The sequence below is a fragment of the Hippopotamus amphibius genome, chromosome 1, assembly GCF_030028045.1.
Source record: "Hippopotamus amphibius kiboko isolate mHipAmp2 chromosome 1, mHipAmp2.hap2, whole genome shotgun sequence".
Taxonomy (NCBI): domain Eukaryota; kingdom Metazoa; phylum Chordata; class Mammalia; order Artiodactyla; family Hippopotamidae; genus Hippopotamus; species Hippopotamus amphibius.
Genome location: NC_080186.1, coordinates 108,564,595 through 108,582,831, shown reverse-complemented (window position 1 = coordinate 108,582,831; position 18,237 = coordinate 108,564,595). Strand labels below are relative to the sequence as shown.

The 18,237-nt window shown below is 41.9% G+C and overlaps 1 protein-coding gene and 1 non-coding gene across 2 annotated transcripts; one reads left to right on the top strand and one right to left on the bottom strand.

The window, feature by feature from the left end:
- Positions 1–16,014: 16,014 nt before the first annotated feature.
- On the top strand, positions 16,015–16,179 carry LOC130843670 (U1 spliceosomal RNA). Its single transcript, XR_009051088.1, has one exon. It is a non-coding gene; the product is annotated as a U1 spliceosomal RNA (small nuclear RNA).
- A 1,604-nt stretch (positions 16,180–17,783) lies between these two features.
- Positions 17,784–18,024, bottom strand: LOC130844969 (cytochrome c oxidase subunit 6C-like). Its single transcript, XM_057721467.1, has one exon. The coding sequence runs from the start codon at positions 18,022–18,024 to the stop codon at positions 17,797–17,799; it is 228 nt and encodes a 75-aa protein (XP_057577450.1). The 3' UTR covers positions 17,784–17,796.
- Between the last annotated feature and the right edge of the window lie 213 nt (positions 18,025–18,237).

Sequence of the window (18,237 nt, the reverse complement as noted above, 5' to 3'; positions counted from 1 at the left end):
ATAAAATACCTAGGAATAAACTTACCTAAGGAGGGAAAAGACCTGTACTCTGAAATCTACAAGATGCTGATGAAAGAAATCAAAGATAACACAAACAGATCAAAAGATATACCATGTTCTTGAACTGGAAGAATCAATATTGTCAAAATGACTATACTATCAAAAGCAATCTACAGATTCAATGCAACCCCTGTCAAATTACCAATGGCATTTTTTACAGAATTAGAACAAAAATTTTCGTAATTTGTGTGGAGTCACAAAAGACCCTAAATACCCAAAGCAATCTTGAGAAAGAAAAATGGAGATGGAGGAATCAGGCTCCCTGACTTCAGACTATACTACAAAGCTATAGTAATCAAATGGTATGGTACTCACACAACAACAGAAGTATAGATGAATGGAACAGGACAGAAAGCCCAGAAATAAACCCCCACACGCATGATCAATTAATCTACAATAAAGGAGGTAAGACTATACATTGGAGAAAAGACAGTCTCCTCAATAAGTGGTGCTGGGAAAACTGGACAGCGACATGTAAAAGAATAAAATTAGAACACTCTAACATCATCTACAAAAATAAACTCTAAAAGGATTAAAGCTCTAAATGTAAAACCAGATACTATAAAACTCTTAGAGGAAAATATAGGCAGAACACTCTTTGACATAAATTGCAGCAATATCTTTTTGGATCCACCTTCTAGAGTAATGAAAATAAAAACAGAGATAAACAAATGGGGCCTAATGAAACTCTTGCACAGCAAAGGAAACCATAAACAAAATGAAAAGACAACCCACAGAATGGGAGAAAATATTTGCAATCACTGTAACCAGTAAGGGATTAATCTCCAAAAAACACAAACAGCTCATGCATCTCAATATCAAAAAAAAACAAACGACCCAATCAAAAAATGGGCAGAAGATCTAAACAGACATTTCTCCAAAGAAGACATACAGATGACCAAAGAGCACATGAAAAGATGCTCAACATCACTAATTGTTAGAGAAAGGCAAATCAAAACTACAATGAGGTATCACCTTACATCAGTCAGAGTGGCCATCATCAAAAAGTCTACAAGCAATAAATGCTGGAGAGAGTGTGGAGAAATGGGAACCTTTCTATGCTGTTGGTAGGAATGTAAACTGATACAACCGTTACGGAAAACAGTATGAAAGTTCCTTAAAAAACTAAATATAGAACTACCATGTGATCCATCAATCTCACTCCTTGCCATATATCCAGAGAAAACCATAATTTGAAAAGATACATGCACCCCAATGTTCAATGAAGAACTATTTACAATAACCAAGGCATGGAAGAAACCTCAATGTCCATCAGCAGAGGAGTGGATAAAGATGATGTGGTACATACATACTATGGAATATTACTCAGCCATAAAAAAGAATGAAATAATGCCATTTGCAGCAACATGAATGGACGTAGAGATTATCATACTAAATGAAGTCAGAAAGACAAATATCATATGGTATCACTCATATGTGGAATCTATAAAAAATGATACAAATGAACTTATTTACAAAACAGAAAAAAGTCACAGATGTAGAAAACATACCTATGGTTACCAGGGGGAAAATGTGGGGAGGGATAAATTGGGAGATTGGGGTTGACTTATACACACTGCTGTATATAAAACAGATAACTAATAAGGACCTATTGCATAGCACAGGGAACTCCACTTGATACTCTGTAAAAGTTACATGGGAAAAGGACCTAAAAATGAGTGGATATATGTACAACTGATTGACTTTGCTATACACTTGACACTAACACAACATTGTATATTAACTATACTCCAATGAAATTTTTTTTAAAAAACCTAAAAATAGAGCTACCATATTATCCTGCAATGAAATTTTTTTAAAAAACCTAAAAATAGAGCTACCATATTATCCTGCAATCCCACTCCCAGGCATATATCCAGAGAAAACCATAATTAGAAAAGATACATTCACCCCAATGTTCATTGCAGTACTATTTACAACAGACAAGACATGGAAGCAACCTATATGTCCACTGACAGATAAATGGATAATGAAGGTGTAGTATATTTATACCATGGACTATATATACTTAGCCATAAAAAATAATTAAATAATGCCATTGGCAGCAACATGGATGGACCTAGAAATTATTATACTAAGTTTCATAAGCCAGACAGAAAAAAATAATATCATATGATATCGCTTATGTGTGGCATCTAAAAAAAAAAAAAAGTGGACTCATATACAAAACAGACCAAAAGACAAAGAAAACAAATTTATGGTTACCAAAGGGGTTTGGGGAGGAAGAATAAATTAGGAGTTTGGGATTAACATATACACACTACTGTATATAAAATAACCAACCAGGACATACTGCATAGCACAGGGAATTTTATATACACACACACACACGTGTGTGTGTGTGTGTGTGTGTGCATAACTGAATCACTTTGCTGTATACCTGAAACTAACACAACACTATAAATCAACTATACTTCAATTTAAAAAAAAGAAAGTGGGGGTGGCAATACTCAGATAAAATAGACTTTAAAACAAAATCATAAAGAAAGAAAAAGGACAGTATATAAAGATAAAGAGATTAATACAAGAAGAGGATTGTACACTTGTTAACATATATGCACCCAACATAGGGGCAGTAAATACGTAAAACAAAGACTAACAGACATAAAAGGGGAAAGTGACAGGAATGCAATAATAGTTGGAGACTTTAACACCCCACTGATATCAATGGACAGATCCTCTAGTCAGAAAATCAATAAGGCAATAGAGATCCTAATTGACACAATAGACCAGTTGGACTTAACTCATACCTACATTCAAAAAAATAAAAAAAACAGAATATACATTCTTTCAAGTTTGAATGTAACAAATTTAAGAGGATAAACTATTTCAAGCATCTCTTTTGATCAAATGGTATGAAAGTAGAAATCAACCACAGAAAGAAAAACAAGAAATAAAGATTATATGGAGAATAAAAAACATGCTACTCAAAAACCAATGGGCTTGGGACTTCCCTGGTGGCGTAGTGGTTAAGAATCCACCTGCCAATGCGAGGGACAAGGATTCAATCCCTGGTCTGGGAAGATCCTACATGCCATGGAGCAACTAAGCCCGTGAGCCACAACTACCGATCCCACATGCCACAACTACTGAAGCCTGTGTGCCTAGAGCCCGTGCTTTGTAACAATAGAAGCCACCACAATGAGAAGCCTGTGCACCACAACAAAGAGTTGCCCTGCTCATTGCAACTAGAGAAAGCCTGTGCAGCAACAAAGACCAAACGTAGCAAATAAATAAATAAATAAGTTTATATATATATATATATATATATATAAACCAACGGGCCAATGATGAAATCAAAGATGAGATAAGAAAACACTTTCATACAGACAACAATGAAAACACAACCATACGAAATCTATGGGATGTAGCAAAAGCAGTTCTATCAGGGAGGTTCATAGCAATACAGGCCTTCCTCAAAAACCAAGTAAAATCTCGAATAAACAACTTAATGTACAACCCAAAAGAATTAGGAAAAGTAGACACAAACAAAGCCCAAAATTATCAGAAGGAAGTGAATAATAAAGATCAGAGAAGAAATAGAGATAAAAAATAGAAAAGAATAAAGCCAAGAGCTGATTTTTTGAAAGGATAACCAAAAATCAACAAACCTCTAGCCAGGCTCACCAAGAAGAAAAGAGAGAAGACACTCCCCACCCCCCAAAAAAAAATTAAGGAAAGACGAAATATATGATCCTCCAGAAACACACAAAAAAATCATAAGAAAATACTATGAACAGTTTTATGCCAACAAATTGGACAACTTAGAAGAAATGGACAAGTTTCTAGAAACATACAGCCTGCCAAAACTGCATCAAGAAGAAACAGACAATTTGAACAGACCAATTACTAGAAGCGAAATAGAATCTGTAATAAAAAACTAAAACAAACAAACAAAAACTCTCTGCAAACAAAAGTCCAGGACCAGATGGCTTCACAGGGGAATTCTATCAAACATACAAAGAACTTATACTGATCCCTCTCAAACTCTTTTAAAAGACTGAAGAGGAGAGAACACTCTCACAATCATTCTATGAAGCCACTATCACCCTGACCCCAAAACCAGACAAAGACAATACCAAAAAAAAAAAAAAAAAAGAAAGAAAATTACAGGCCAATATCTTTGATAAATATGGATGCAAAAATCCTCAACAAAATATTAGCAAACTGAATCCAACAACACATAAAAGGGATCAACACTACAATCAATTTGGATTCATTCCAAGGTCACAAGCATAGTTCAACATATGCAAATCAATGTGATACACTGCATCAACAAAAGACAAAAACCATATGGTCATCTTAATAGATTCAGATAAAGCTTTCGACAAAATTCAGCATCCGTTCATGACACAAACTCACCAAAGTGGGTACAGAGGGAACATATCTCAACATAATAAAAGCCATTTATGACAAACCCACAGCCAATATAATATTTAATGGTGAAAAGCTGAAAGCCTTACTGCTAAATTCTGGAACAAGACAAGGATGCCCACTCTCACTACTGCTCAACATAGTGTTGCAAGTCTTAGCCACAGCAAACAGACAAGAAAAAAATGAAAGGTATCCAAATTGGAAGGGAAGAGGTAAAATTGTGTTTATATTCAGATGACATGATACTCCATGCAGAAAACCCTAAAAACTCTACACAAAAACAATTAGTAATAAGTGAATTCAGCAAGGCATCAGGATACAAGATTAATATACAGAAATCTGTTGCATTTCTTTACATTAAAAGAAATAGAGAAAGTTAAAACACAATCCCATTTAAAATCACATCAAAAAATACCTAGAATGAAAACTAACCAATGAATGACCTATATGCTGAGAACTATAAAACAGTGAGAAAGGAAACTGAAGATGATTCAAGGAAATGGAAAGATATTCCATGTTCTTGGATTGGAAGGATTAATATCATTAAAATCACCATACTACCCAAAGCAATCTACAAGATTTAATGCAATCCCTACTTTTCGTAGAACTAGAACAAATAATCCTAAAACTTATATGAAACCAAAAAACACCCACAACTGCCAAAGCAATCCTGAGGACAAAGAATAAATCTGGAGGCATAACCCTCCTGGCCTTCAGACAATACTACAAAGCTACAGTAATCTAAACAGCATGGTATTAGCACAAAAACAAATATATGGATCAATGGAACATAATAGAGAGCCCAGAAATAAACCCACACACCTATGATCAATTAATCTTTGACAAAGGAGGCTATAATATACAATGGAGAAAAGACAGTCTCTTCAACAAGTGGAATTGGGAAAGCTGGACAACCTCATGTAAATAAATAAAATTAGAATACTCCCTCACACCACATACAAAAATAAACTCAAAATGGTTTAAAGACCAAATTTAAGACATGACACCATAAAACTCCCAGGAGAGAACATAGGCAAAACATTCTCAGACATCAATTGTAGCAATATTTTATTAGATCAGTCTCCCAATGCAAAAGAAATAAAAGCAAAAATAAACAAATGAGGCCTAATCAAACTTACAAGCTTTTGCACAGCAAAGAAAACCATACACAAAATGAAAAGATAACCTACAGAATGGGAGAAAATATTTGCAAACGGCATGACTCACAAGGTGTTAATATCCAAAATATACAAACAGTTCCTATAATTCAAAAAGACAAACAACCCAATCAAAAAATGGGCAGAAGAATTAAATAGACATTTATCTAAAGATGGCCAACAGGCACATGAAAGGATGCTCAACATCGCTAATTGTTAGCGAAAGGCAAATCAAAACTATAATGAGGTCTCACTTCATATTGGTCAGAATGGCCATCATCAAAAAGTCTATAAATATTAAGTGCTGGAGAGAGCATGAAGAAAAGGGACTCCTACACTGTTGGTGGGAATGAAAATTGGTACAGCCACTATGGAAAACAATATGGAGTTTCCTTAAAAAACTAAAAATACAGCTACCATATGATCCAACAATCCCACTCCTGGGTATTTGTTCAGAAATGTTGAAAACCCTATTTTGTAAAGATACCTGCATCCCAATGTTTATAGAAGCACTATTTACAATAGACAGCACATGGAAGCAACCTAAGTGTTCATGAACAGACAAATGGACAAAGATGATGTGGTATATATAATATATGCACGATGGAATATTAGCCATGAAAAAGAATGAAATATTGCTATTTGTAGCAACAGAGGAAACTAGAGATTATCATACTGAGTGAAGTCAGAGAAACACAATTATACAATATCACTTATATGTAGAATCTAAAAAAATATTATTCACAAAACAGAAATAGACTCACAAAGAAACAAACTTATGGTTACCAAAGGGGAAATAAGAGAGGAGGAATAAATTAGGATCTTGGGATTAACAGATACATACTACTATATATAAAGTAGATAACAAGGATTTACTGTATAGCACAGGAAGCTATATTCAATACCTTGTAATAGCCTATAATGGAAAAGAATCTGAAAAATGTATATATGTATAACTGGATAATTTTACTGTATATCTGAAACACAATATTGTAAGAAAAAAAACTATACTGAAATTTAAAAAATATATAAAGAGGGGGACTTCCTAGGTGGCACAGTAGTTAAGAATCCGCCTGTCAATGCAAGGGACACGGGTTCGATCCCTGCTCCAGGAAGATCCCATATGCCGTGGAGCAACTAAGCCTGTGCGCCACAACAACTGAGCCTGTGCTTTAGAGCCCGTGAGCCACAACTATTGAGCCCATGTGCTGCAACTGCTGAAGCCCACATACCTAGAGCCCATGCTCTGCAACAAGAGAAGCCACGGCAATGAGAAGCCCCCACACCGCTACGAAGAGTAGCCCCCACTCACCTCAACTGAAAAAGAAAGCCCCTGCACAGCAAAAAAGACCCAACACAGCCAATAAAATAATTAATTAATTAATTTAAAAAAAAAGAAAAAGAATATATATCACTGAATCACTTTGCTGTACACCAGAAACTAACATAGCATTGTATATCAACTATACTTCAATTAAAATAAAAGAAAAAAGAAAAAATCGGAACCTAAAGCTTTTACCTTAAACCGTAAGCTATTGAGCACATTCCAAGAATGTTCCTAAATGTTCCACAGAGAATGTGGAGCCCTCAGTGTGAAAATGGGTTGGGCCATGATTCTTCTTTATTTTTTTTTTTTTGTAATTCCTTATGTTTTCCTCTGCTAATTCCTTTCTTTCCTGAACCTTTTTATTTTTTTTCTTCACATCTTTATTGCACTATAATTGCTTTACAATGTTGTGCCAGTTTCTGCTGCACAACAAAGTGAATTGGCTGTATTTATACATATACAACGTTGCCTCTGTAAAGCTTTATTCCTGTCCCCCAGCAAAGATAACCCAAGAACCTCTCATACCCACCGGCTTCACCTGTTTGGAAGTCTCCCCTCTACTTCTGCAAGGTCCCCGGAAAGGCCCCAAGCCTGGGTTCTAACGCCAGGCTTGTCACTAACTGGCTGTGTGGCTTTGGCTGGACCCAGTCTCTATGAGCCCACTGACCCTCATCTGTAAGACGGGGCACTAGACTTGGATGATCTCCAAGGTCCCTGCTGACCTGGCCCCTCTCTCTCCTCATCAAGTAAACAGAACGTGAAAGTAACAGGGGGACCTCCATGCAAAATGTCCTCTCCTTCCTACAACAGGATGTCTATATGTGCCTGTTTCATACTAAACATTTCTTTTCCTGGGAAAACACAAAGGCCATCCTTTTGCTCCAAAGTGAAGTGGAGAGTGAATTGGCCCCTGAAGAGGGAGTGGAGGGATCTAGCCACCCGGTGTGCAGTGGCTTTGAGCAGAGACATGACCACAGGAGGTGGTGGGAAGCTTGTCCTCTAACCTGGTGGCACCAGTTGCTCCGCCAGACCTCAGCCCACCCCTCAGCTCATCCTCTTGACAGGCTCTCACCGTGCTCCTGGCTGCTGTCACCACTCAGCGCTCGCTCCAGCCTCAGCCACCAGCAGGGCCTGATAGTGGACTCTTAATTTGATTGTGTTCTTTTGGCCTCCAGGTGAAATCCCTAAGGGCTCTGCCACGCACTCCAGCCCTGTGACCCTTGCCTTCCAGGAGCCAGGCAAGAAGCGAAGCCACCGGAGGTCCTTCAAACAGCAGGAAGGAGGGGCCTGCCCCCCTTCTTCACAGCTCCCTGTCTGCTGAGGAGGATCTGGGCCCCCCTCCTGCACCCCTGCTGGAGGGTCTGGAAGGAGTCACAGATGTGGCCTGCGGGGGCAGGGTGAAAGGCAGAGGGGCTTTCCTGCGGTTGAGGAATAACCAGCCAAGGACCACTGGGCCCAGCACGAAGCAAAACAGGCACAGTGTGTAAGGACCTTGTGACACGGCCTGTGAGCGCCCCAGGGGCATGGGAACCAGCAACAGCACGTTTCTCACCCCTCATCACCTACCCCCAGAGGGTCAACTCAGGGGAGATGGGCCCTGCTCCCCAGCAGTGGAGCATGTGGTCCCGACACTGGAGCTCCACGGCAGATCTAAAAGCACAGCACTGAGCAGCAGTGCCCTGCAGGACGGTGTTGGCAGGGGCCCGACGACCTGACCCGGGCCAGTGCAGCTGGGTTGCAGTCAGGCTGGGTGTCAGTCTACACGGCAGCACCTGAGTTCTTTGAATCTGCATGGTGAGAGCAGTGACTCCACGATGCCATCTCATGCTTAGCCTAGACCTCCTATTTCTATTCTTTTTTGATCTCTAAGGAGTGTACTGACCTCACTCTAAATATGCTGTCTCATTTTGTCATCCTAACTTCACTCTGGAACTTGGGGACTAATGGCCACACCAAGCCCATTGGAAGTCTTGTGTAAAGCAAACCGGTGATCATTTTTAAGTGACATATGTGAGGTCCCCCATTGTGCTAAAGCCTAGTCTGTCTTCACAACGCTTAGAATGTGTGTATGTGTGTAAAATGTATAACATATATTTATATATGTTGCTATAGCGATATGTTAAAGGCCAACATAACTGATGGACAGGGTCAGTGAGAGGAAATGAAAGTCTTTTTGGTGGCTATTAAAGGAAAATGTATATAAAGAAATAAGTTTCCACAGCCTGTTTTGTTTCCCATTTCTGCACTAGTCCTTACACTGAGAGGGTGAGAATAGGAAAGACAAACTGTCACTAAGAGCTCACCTCACTAGACAATGCTTAAAGTCTGAGTTTAAAAGAATGATTTATTCTCCTGTCATTTTGTAAAAATCTCCAGTCTAAAAATATAAAAGGGTAGTTCTTACATTTAGAGTGCCTTAGAATCAGCTTTGCAGATTATAGAAGCTACTTCCTGGGCTCCAATCCCAAGAAATTTCATTGATATGGGGCCCTAGAGTCTGCATGTTTTACAAAAACACAACCAGATGTTTCTGATGCAGGTGGGCTGCAGATCACAGTTTAAAACACATTGTTCTATAACACTGAATCAAAATTATAAATTTCTTTTCCTTTAATTAATTAGTTTTAATTGAAAAGTGTTTAAGTCCCACCATAAATGTTGACATAATAATCTTAAGATTTCCTTTGGGAAAAGTTCTTAGTGATGTTCTTTTGCATTCCAGAACTAAAAGAAAGCTATCATTCCACAATTATATCCTAGAGGCAGTAATAAGTTACAACAAACAACAACACAAACAAAAAATTCAACCATGATCACCACCACCACCACCAATAACAAAAATATCCATCGGGCTTCCTAGGTGGCGCAGTGGTTAAGAATCCACCTGCCAATGCAGAGGTCATGGGTTTGATCCCAGCTCCAAGAAGATCCCACATGCCGTGGAGCAACTAAGCCCATGTGCCAAAAAAAAAAAAAAAAATATCCATCAACAGACTCAGGCCTGCGGTAGACACTTCCATGGAAGGTAGATTGATTTTGACTTCTGCTTTTACACTTGGTTGTTTAAGTATTTTCCATGAGCGCCTCTGGCAGAATCAGCCGAATGGATGAAAAGTCAGTCAAACTATGAAGTATTACTTAAAGATAAAGTAGGAAACTTCGAGGACCTCTTGCCCTGCAGTTATTCAAGTATCCCAGCAATTCTTCCTTCATCCCTGTGCCTCCAGGGCTGGAAGACATTGATGATATAATCAGTAATCAATGGAGAACTCAAATATTATTTATAAGAACTTCATTTTACGGACATAACATTTATGAAAGCAATAGAATTTAATCATATAAATCTCAGATCTGTTCAGGATCCAGTCACAACTTGCTTATGGGGAAAATTCCTAACAGCCATTCTTGTGTTTCGCCCTTTGAAAAGTAGTTCTTTACCCTATTAAAAAAGTTGCAAAAAATTTATCTTTGGAATGGAAGATTCTCCAATATTTAACTTTTCATAAATTATATTATTTTCCTCTATATGTCAGAAGCAGAATTCATTCTTAAAAATAAAATCAACCTGCATGACCATCAATGTCTTCCAATTTGCCATAATTCAAATGAGAACCATGTTGGGTTCTGGGCAGGAAATAGGGTGAGAACCCTTTAAGTAAAAAATGGAAAGGAAGAAAGATGGCAGGTACCTAATGTAATGATTCAAACATGTACAAATATCTCTTGATCTGTCAACTTAAGACAGAAAAACAACCTGCAGAATTTATGCAGGGTTTATTATATCTGCCAGATTTTATTACTTCTAAAGTGAATACGCTAGGCACTTATTGAATTAGTTTTCTATTTCTGCTGTAACCAGTGACCATAAGTTTAGTGTCTTAAAAGAACACACTTTTATATTAATTATATTATATTATATTATATTATATTATATTATATTATATTATATTATTATATTATATTATATTATATTATATTATATTATATTATATTATATTATATTATTGTTCTGTAGGTTAGGAGTCCAACAAAAATCTCACTGGACTAAAATCAAGGGGTCAACAGGATTGCCTTACCTTCTGGAGGTTCTAAAGGATAATCTCTTTCCTTGCCTTCCTAAAAAGTTTTTAGAGGCCACCACATCCCTTGGCTTTGACCCGCTTCCTACAACTTCAAAACTAGAACAGCAGGCTGAGTCCTTCTAATTTCACATCAGTTTGACCTTCTTTTCTGCCTCCCAATTCTAAGGTCCTGTATAATTTCATGGGGCCCATTTGAATAGTCCAAGATAATTTCTTCATCTCAAGGTCTTTATCCTAATCACATCTGCAAAGTCGCCTTTGCTATGTGATGTAATATATTCACGGGTTGGGGGAATTACAACAGGAACATCCTGGGGAGACAGTATTATTCTGCTAGTCACAACACTATTAACTGAGATGCCAACTAATATTGGAACTAAGAAAAGAAGAACTTCTCTAAGTTCAACAAAGTTTAGTAAAAATACGACATTACCTGAAGGCACAGTCAAGCAAAGACATTACCTAAAGCAAATCAAGACAAAGTCAACTTAGAACCCTAGAAGTGCTTCACTGATGTCCATAAAATTGCACAAGTACTAGTCTCTTTATATTGTTTGTTGTTTTTTTCCCCCAGACGTGGCTGTTTCCCCCCTCCAAGGCTGATTTTGATGGGAGAAATCTCATCCGAGATAAAAGCCTGTGGTGGAGGAAGTGAAGGTGGTGGTGGAGTTGGCGCACCTGGGACCCCACTAACTTCTAACTCTAAACTTTCAGCTGGTCTCAATGGAATAGATGGAAGGGTTCTCCCACACCTACCCTTGCCTGAACAAAGGGATCCTCCTGTGCCTTCTCCAGGCTGCCAGGAAGAGGCGACGTGGTCGTTCCCTTGGAACTTGCCTTGTAAAGAAGGCAGGCACCAAGATATTAACTTCTCTGGGATCTTGTGGACCAGATGCTGGCCTTCTGTGTAGAGAGCTCCCTGACTTTTGCTCACACATCCCCGGGTTGGCCTAAGGCCCGTGCTGCCTGGGCTGGCTGTGGAGGCTGAGCTCCTCAGGTGGAGCCATCTTGCTCTGTCTCCTCCAAACCAGGATCTGACCAGAAAGAAATGTAATCGTGCTTCTTAGGCTGGTGGAAAACACGCCTCCTCTTCCTCTCGGACTGGGGCAGCCCTTTCCTATGTTGGCCTGCTTTTTGTGGGAGTGGGGGAGGGGTGGGGAGGATGAGAGCAAGAGGAGCAGGGACCAGGGGGAGGAGTGAGAATAAAAAAAGCCTGGGGAGGTGCTAGGGGAGGATGGGGAGGAGGAGTGGAAAATGGAGGCAGAGGAAGAGTGTGAATGCCAAGGAGGTTCCAGTCTCTGATCCCAGAATGGCAGCTGCTCTCTCTTGAACTTCCCCTGACCTCATGCTGGACACACCACACACACACACACACACACACACACACACACACACACACACACACACACCCACCAGCCTCCTCTCTCATCCTCCAACCTCGTTTTTTCACAGAACAGCCTCTTAGCCCCTGCCCCCTCCCATGCTCTGATTCTGGGAATTATTTCCTTTTTCTCTGGGTTTCCCCAGATTTAGGCACAGATTCCTCACCAGCAGCCAAGTGCTCGTCTGTGGATCTGGAGAGTCCAAGGGAGAGAAGTCATCCAGGAGAAGAGGAAACGCAGGCCACATGGGGTCATGGGGTCACCCTGAAGAATGTGAATCCAGCTATCCCAGGTCATTCTAGGTTGACATTTTTGAAGATGTCAAACTTCTTGGAAAGAAACTCTAAGAAGATCCTTGGTGCACGTCATTGTAGCAAATTATGCGATGAAATCCTAAACCAGGTGATCAATCCTCATTCCAAAGTCATGGATCAGCCTTAAGAAGGGCAAGCAGGTTGTGGGTATTAACTAAAGGAAATGAACAAAACTGGGGCAGATCCCACAAAGGCCCAGGTAGGAGAAGCAGCTTAGGCCAATGGCTAAGTAATCATCTGTATTAGTCAGCTCAGGCTTCCAGAGAAAAATACTACAGACTGGGTGGCTTAACCAGAAATCTCTTTTCACACATTCTGGAAGCCCAATATCACGATCAGAAGTTCCTGCCAATTCAGTTTCTGGTGCGAGCTCTCTACCTGGCTTGCAGAAAGCAGATGCCTCCCTGGGTCCTCACAAGGCCTTTTCTCCTTGCTTGAGCTGGGGTAGGGCAGGAGCCCAAGCTCTCTGGTATCTCTTCACTTAAGCACACTAATTCTATCAGATCAGGGCCCCAAGCTTATGACCTCATTTAATTTTAATTATCCTTAAAGGCCCCTTCTCCAAATACAGCTCCACTGGGGATGAGGATACAAGATACGAAATTTTTTGGGGGGATACATACAATCAGATCATAACACCCTCCACAGCCTCCTCCTCCCATGAAGGCTCTGGTCTCTTAGCTCTGCTCACTGGGAACTTCCCAGGCACTGGGTCCTCCTATTCCTCTCCTCACAGACTTCCTCCTTCTCTCTCTCTGACTCAGAGGCCTCCACATGAGGCACAGCTGTTGCCTGGCTGACACTCAAAGGCAGTGGACTGACTTGCATTCACCTGGATGACTTTCAGAAGACAGGGGCCACCACTGACTGATATGCTTGCAGAAATGTGTTCACCGAGGCGATGGGCTGTGGTGGCAGAATAATGCTTCCCCAAAGATGTCCACATCCTGGTCCCTAGAGTGTGTGAACATGTTACCTGACATGGCGAAAGAGACTTTGCAGGTGTGATTACATTCAGCCCTTGAGATGGGGAGGTTGTCCTGGAGGGCCCCATGGAATCCCAAGGGTCCACATAAGTGAAAGGGAGGAAGAAGAGTCGGGGTCAGAATAATGCGTTCTGAGAATGACTTGATCAGCCGTGACTGGCTCTGAAGACGGAAGGGGGCTATGAGAGTAGAATGTGGGCACCTTCCAGAGGCTGGAAAAGGCAAAGAAAGAGATCCTCCCCTAGAACCTCCAGAAAGGACCTCAACCCCACTGTCACATTGATTTTAGCCCAATGAGATGCATCTTGGAATTCTGATCTCCAGAACCATAAGATAATAAATGTGCGTGGTTTTAATTCACTAAATGTGTGGTAATGTGTTACAGTAGCAACAGGAAACTCCTACAGTGGACATCGGTGGCCATTTGTTACCATGGCTGTAGACCAATTACTCTAGCCCCAGAAACGTGAACTTTCAAGCTTGTCAATTCTCAGTGGAGATAATGTAAATAATACTGGATGGTGTACCAAACCATCCCCTTATAAGAGGCTGAAACCCTCACCCTGGGCTCAGGGATAAACATCTAGTATGCTCCGAGGCTGGGTGGTACATGCGTGTATATTTGAGACAGGGTTGCATGGCCTTGGGCACTGGATTTACAATGTTCTCCACGGGGCTAGCTGCAGGGGGTTTTATCTGAACCCCCTGCCTGTGTATGAGGGCCTTCCCACATTCTGCAACTTTTAAGGATCACATACTGGCTTTCACAGTTTTCCTAGGGGCTAAGATGTGGGTCTATTACCAAGAGCTGGCCAATCCCCATGAGTAACAATGACCCCAGCATTTGACAGGAGTTGAGAGGCACAAGGAGTAGGCCCTGGGGAAATTCTTCCTGTCCCGTGCAACAGAAGACTCTCCCCACCTCCAGATCCTTAGTTTAACACCGACCAGGTGCAGCAGAAGTCGCAGAGCCATTGGCGGTGTCTAGTGTCCAGGGCCAGTAGTGTCACCTGTGCAGAGCCACAGGGGTTGTCACTCAGCAGGGGGCACCCGTGCCCTTCCCGTTTGGTCTGTGTGCTCCCTTCCATTGGCCTTGTTTATTCCTCCCTGTTTGTAGAGCCTGGTTCTCCATTTGGCTGGAGAGTCTCTGAGCTAGCACTATCCCTTGAAGAAAGTATATTTCAGAGGAAAGGAGCCAGAGTCTATTTCTGATGGCTGCAGAGAGAGAAAGGAGGGGAAAGGGAGAAAGCAGGGAGGAGGAAAGGAAGCTTCTTCCTGGAAGTTGGCTGGGTGCTGAGTTCCTTTGCGTCCAGGATTCTCCGCAAGAGTCACTTTCCCCCTTAAGCCAGAGGCACCCTCAAGGATCCAGTCACTCCACTCCTTGCTCTCTGGTCTGAAAACACAAGCTGGCTTCCTTCTCCAGCCTCCGCGGCCCCGGCCCCCACCCCCACCCGCAGGGCGAACCAGTCTTACCCAGTAAGAGAAAACAAACAAACCAACCAACCGCCCTTCTCCAAGCAAACACGTCATCTTTCTATCCCTTCTTTTGGTCATCCGCTTCTTTTTCAGAATCTTCATTTCCCGTATTCTGTATGGTGAGGAAAGCAAAAGCACGGTCCCTGGGGCACCACGAGAACCAAGTAGGAAGGACGTGCACAGACAATACACCGAGCAGCACTGTGGGAGGCAACCCTGAATCTGTGTGTCTATGCACAGGACACAGACATGTGCTTTCATTGTGTTCCTATAAATATATACCTGTACCCTTTGCTTTACGACTTCTTTATTACTAACAAACATTTTGGGTCAGTAACACACGATGCCAGAATTCATTTCCTTGGTGTGTAACGCAAGACAGAAGGGAAGAATGCCAGGAGGCTGGCAGAACCCGCCAGTATTTCAGATGAAAGCTTAGAGGTCCGTTACCTACGTGGGCGGAAATCACGACGTCACGTCCCCTTTCGGCAGCCGATGCGCCCATTGGTCGTCTGGGCAGGGGTGGGAGGGGTGATGACGGCCCAGGGACCCGGCGTGGGTGGGAGGAGAGGAGCCGCCTTAGAGGTCAGGGATGGGGCTTGGCTTATGTAAATCCTGCAGCGCAGGGGTGCCATTCCCGGCCAGCCACTCCCCGGGCTGTGGAAGTTTTCCGGAGATGTAGCTCGGATTTTCTTAGGAGAGTTGTTTGGAGGGGCGTGGAAGAGGAGGGGGCGCGGGGGGTGGTGGAGGGGCTGGGGTGGGGGTTGTGGCAAAGTGAGCGTGTGTGTACAGCGGAAGAGCCTAAGGCTGTGCGGGGACGGGAAGCGAAACTTTCATACTTACCTGGCAGGGGAGATACCATGACCCCGAAGGTGGTTTCCCCAGGGCGAGGCTCACCCATTTCACTGGGGGTATGCTGACCTTCTGCGATTTCCCCAAATGCCGGAAACTCGACTGCGAAATTTGTAGTAGTGGGGGACTGCGTTCGCGCTCTCGCCTGGCAATGAGTACAAAATGACAGATAAATCCAAGCACCTGGGATAGCGGGTGTAAAAGCGATTGAGCAAGAACTGTGACCTTCTCGCTTATCCCAGAGTTTTGCATTTTTTTTTTTTTTAATCTTTTTCTCTAGCGCATTGGGTAAAGGTGGTAGATAAGCCAGTAATGTTTCAATGAAAACTGGGAGGTCTGCATCACGGCCAATGCCTAGCCAGGTTCTTTCTTTCCCTGCACAAACCAAACACAGGCTTTTGCTACCACTGCAGATATAAGTTTCTCTGCAGATTTAAGCTTCAAGGAGTTTTCCTACTTCAGGATTTCATTCTGACTGTGGAGCTCTGTTCTATACCCTGCAAAAATCTTGCACAATCTTCACCGGTGTTTCCAACTTGGACTTCAAAGTAGGGGTGGCCCACCATGCACACTCATAAGGACCTGGGTTTATCCTCCTGCCAACAACAACAGAAAACGTGAAACAAAGACTTTGAAGAGACTGGGGCATCAGGTGAAAAAGGACAGTGCGTGGTTCTGGAGAGGTGGTGGGAAACAATGGCTCCAATTTACTGTCTGCAGAGAGTTTCCAAGCAAGGCACTCCAGGGCAAACTGAAAAGGAGCCCGGTGGACCTTGCTGAGTTGAGGACACTGAACCTGAAGTCCAGGGAGGCCAAAGGAGCTAGGGTCCACAGAACAGAATCCCCGAGGGGAGAGAGATGCTGAAAGTAAATCAGAGAGAACTACAGAGGAGATCCCTCCTGCGTGCAGCACAGTACTGATCAGTGCAGCCCTGGCAGGAAACTCCCCAAGGTCAGGGGGAGAGCTTTGACAGGATCAGAGAACAGTGCCTGGCACTCACACAGATAGTGCTTGTCCCCAACAGATAGACTGCAAGGAAGAAAACAAAACAGACAGACAAAACCTCTCAATTCATGAGGGCGTGGGGTGGAGTACTCAGGAATGTCTTGCCTCAGGAGGGCAACTAGTTAGCCATAAACTGAGTGCTGCTCAGAACCACTTAGTGAATCATCAAAGCACGACCTGAAAGGATCAAACTGTTTGCAAGTAACTTGAATGCATCCCTGAAGAAAGCCCAACGTTTACAGGAACACACAACTCTCCATCATCCAACAAGGCAACATTCACACTATCTGGTATTCCATCAGAGATTCGGAGGTATCCAAACAGGCAGGGCAAATGACCCATAATGCAGAGACACATCGATCATGTGCAAACGACCCAGAGCTGACACCAGAGAAGGACATTAAAACATTTATTCCAACTGTATTCCGTAACTTCAAACAGTTCAGTAGACACATGGGAAACATAAAAAAGACCCAAATGACCTTCAAGAGATTAAAAAAATAATAATAATAAGAGGGATGAAAACTACAACATACTGCAAGGGATTAACAGCGAGCAATTAGAAAATGCAGAAAACAAAATTTTTTTAAAATCATTTATTTATCAAGAGAAACTATTCCTTAGCCCAGATATTCATAGTTCACAGTTTCACAGTTCAGGAATACTGGTAAGTGCCAAACTTCCATGAAACTCAACCCAAAGAAATTATATGGCACTTAGAATGCTCCTTCAGGAACAGTCTGCCTTTATATTCCAAAATCACTTTGCACTCTGAAAGATACCAGCCTTCCTCATCTCCTCAAAATCTTTCATGGAATCATAATTTCTGTAGAAATCTGCATATGCCTTCTTTCTTGGTTCAGCCACAGCAAACTTACACAAAGTTGCAACTCCCAGGGAGACAATGAATGCTCCAACCATATGAAATCGCAGACGCGTGGCCAGAAGGCCACGCATCTGAGGTTTCATCAAAGAACTGGAAGCCATGGTAGTTTTTCTCCTTGACAGCTCAACGATGACGTCCTTCCAGACAGATGGAGAAATGGACCAGAAGAAACAAATCTTTTTTTTGAAGGTGGCAAAACAACAGTAATTGTTGACTTAAGTACAGAGGAAGGAGCAAACCCTTCTAATGAGTTCATTAGGTGCACAGGCAGCTTCCTAAAAGGTTCCTGGCAGCACCCACTTATCCAGCACGGA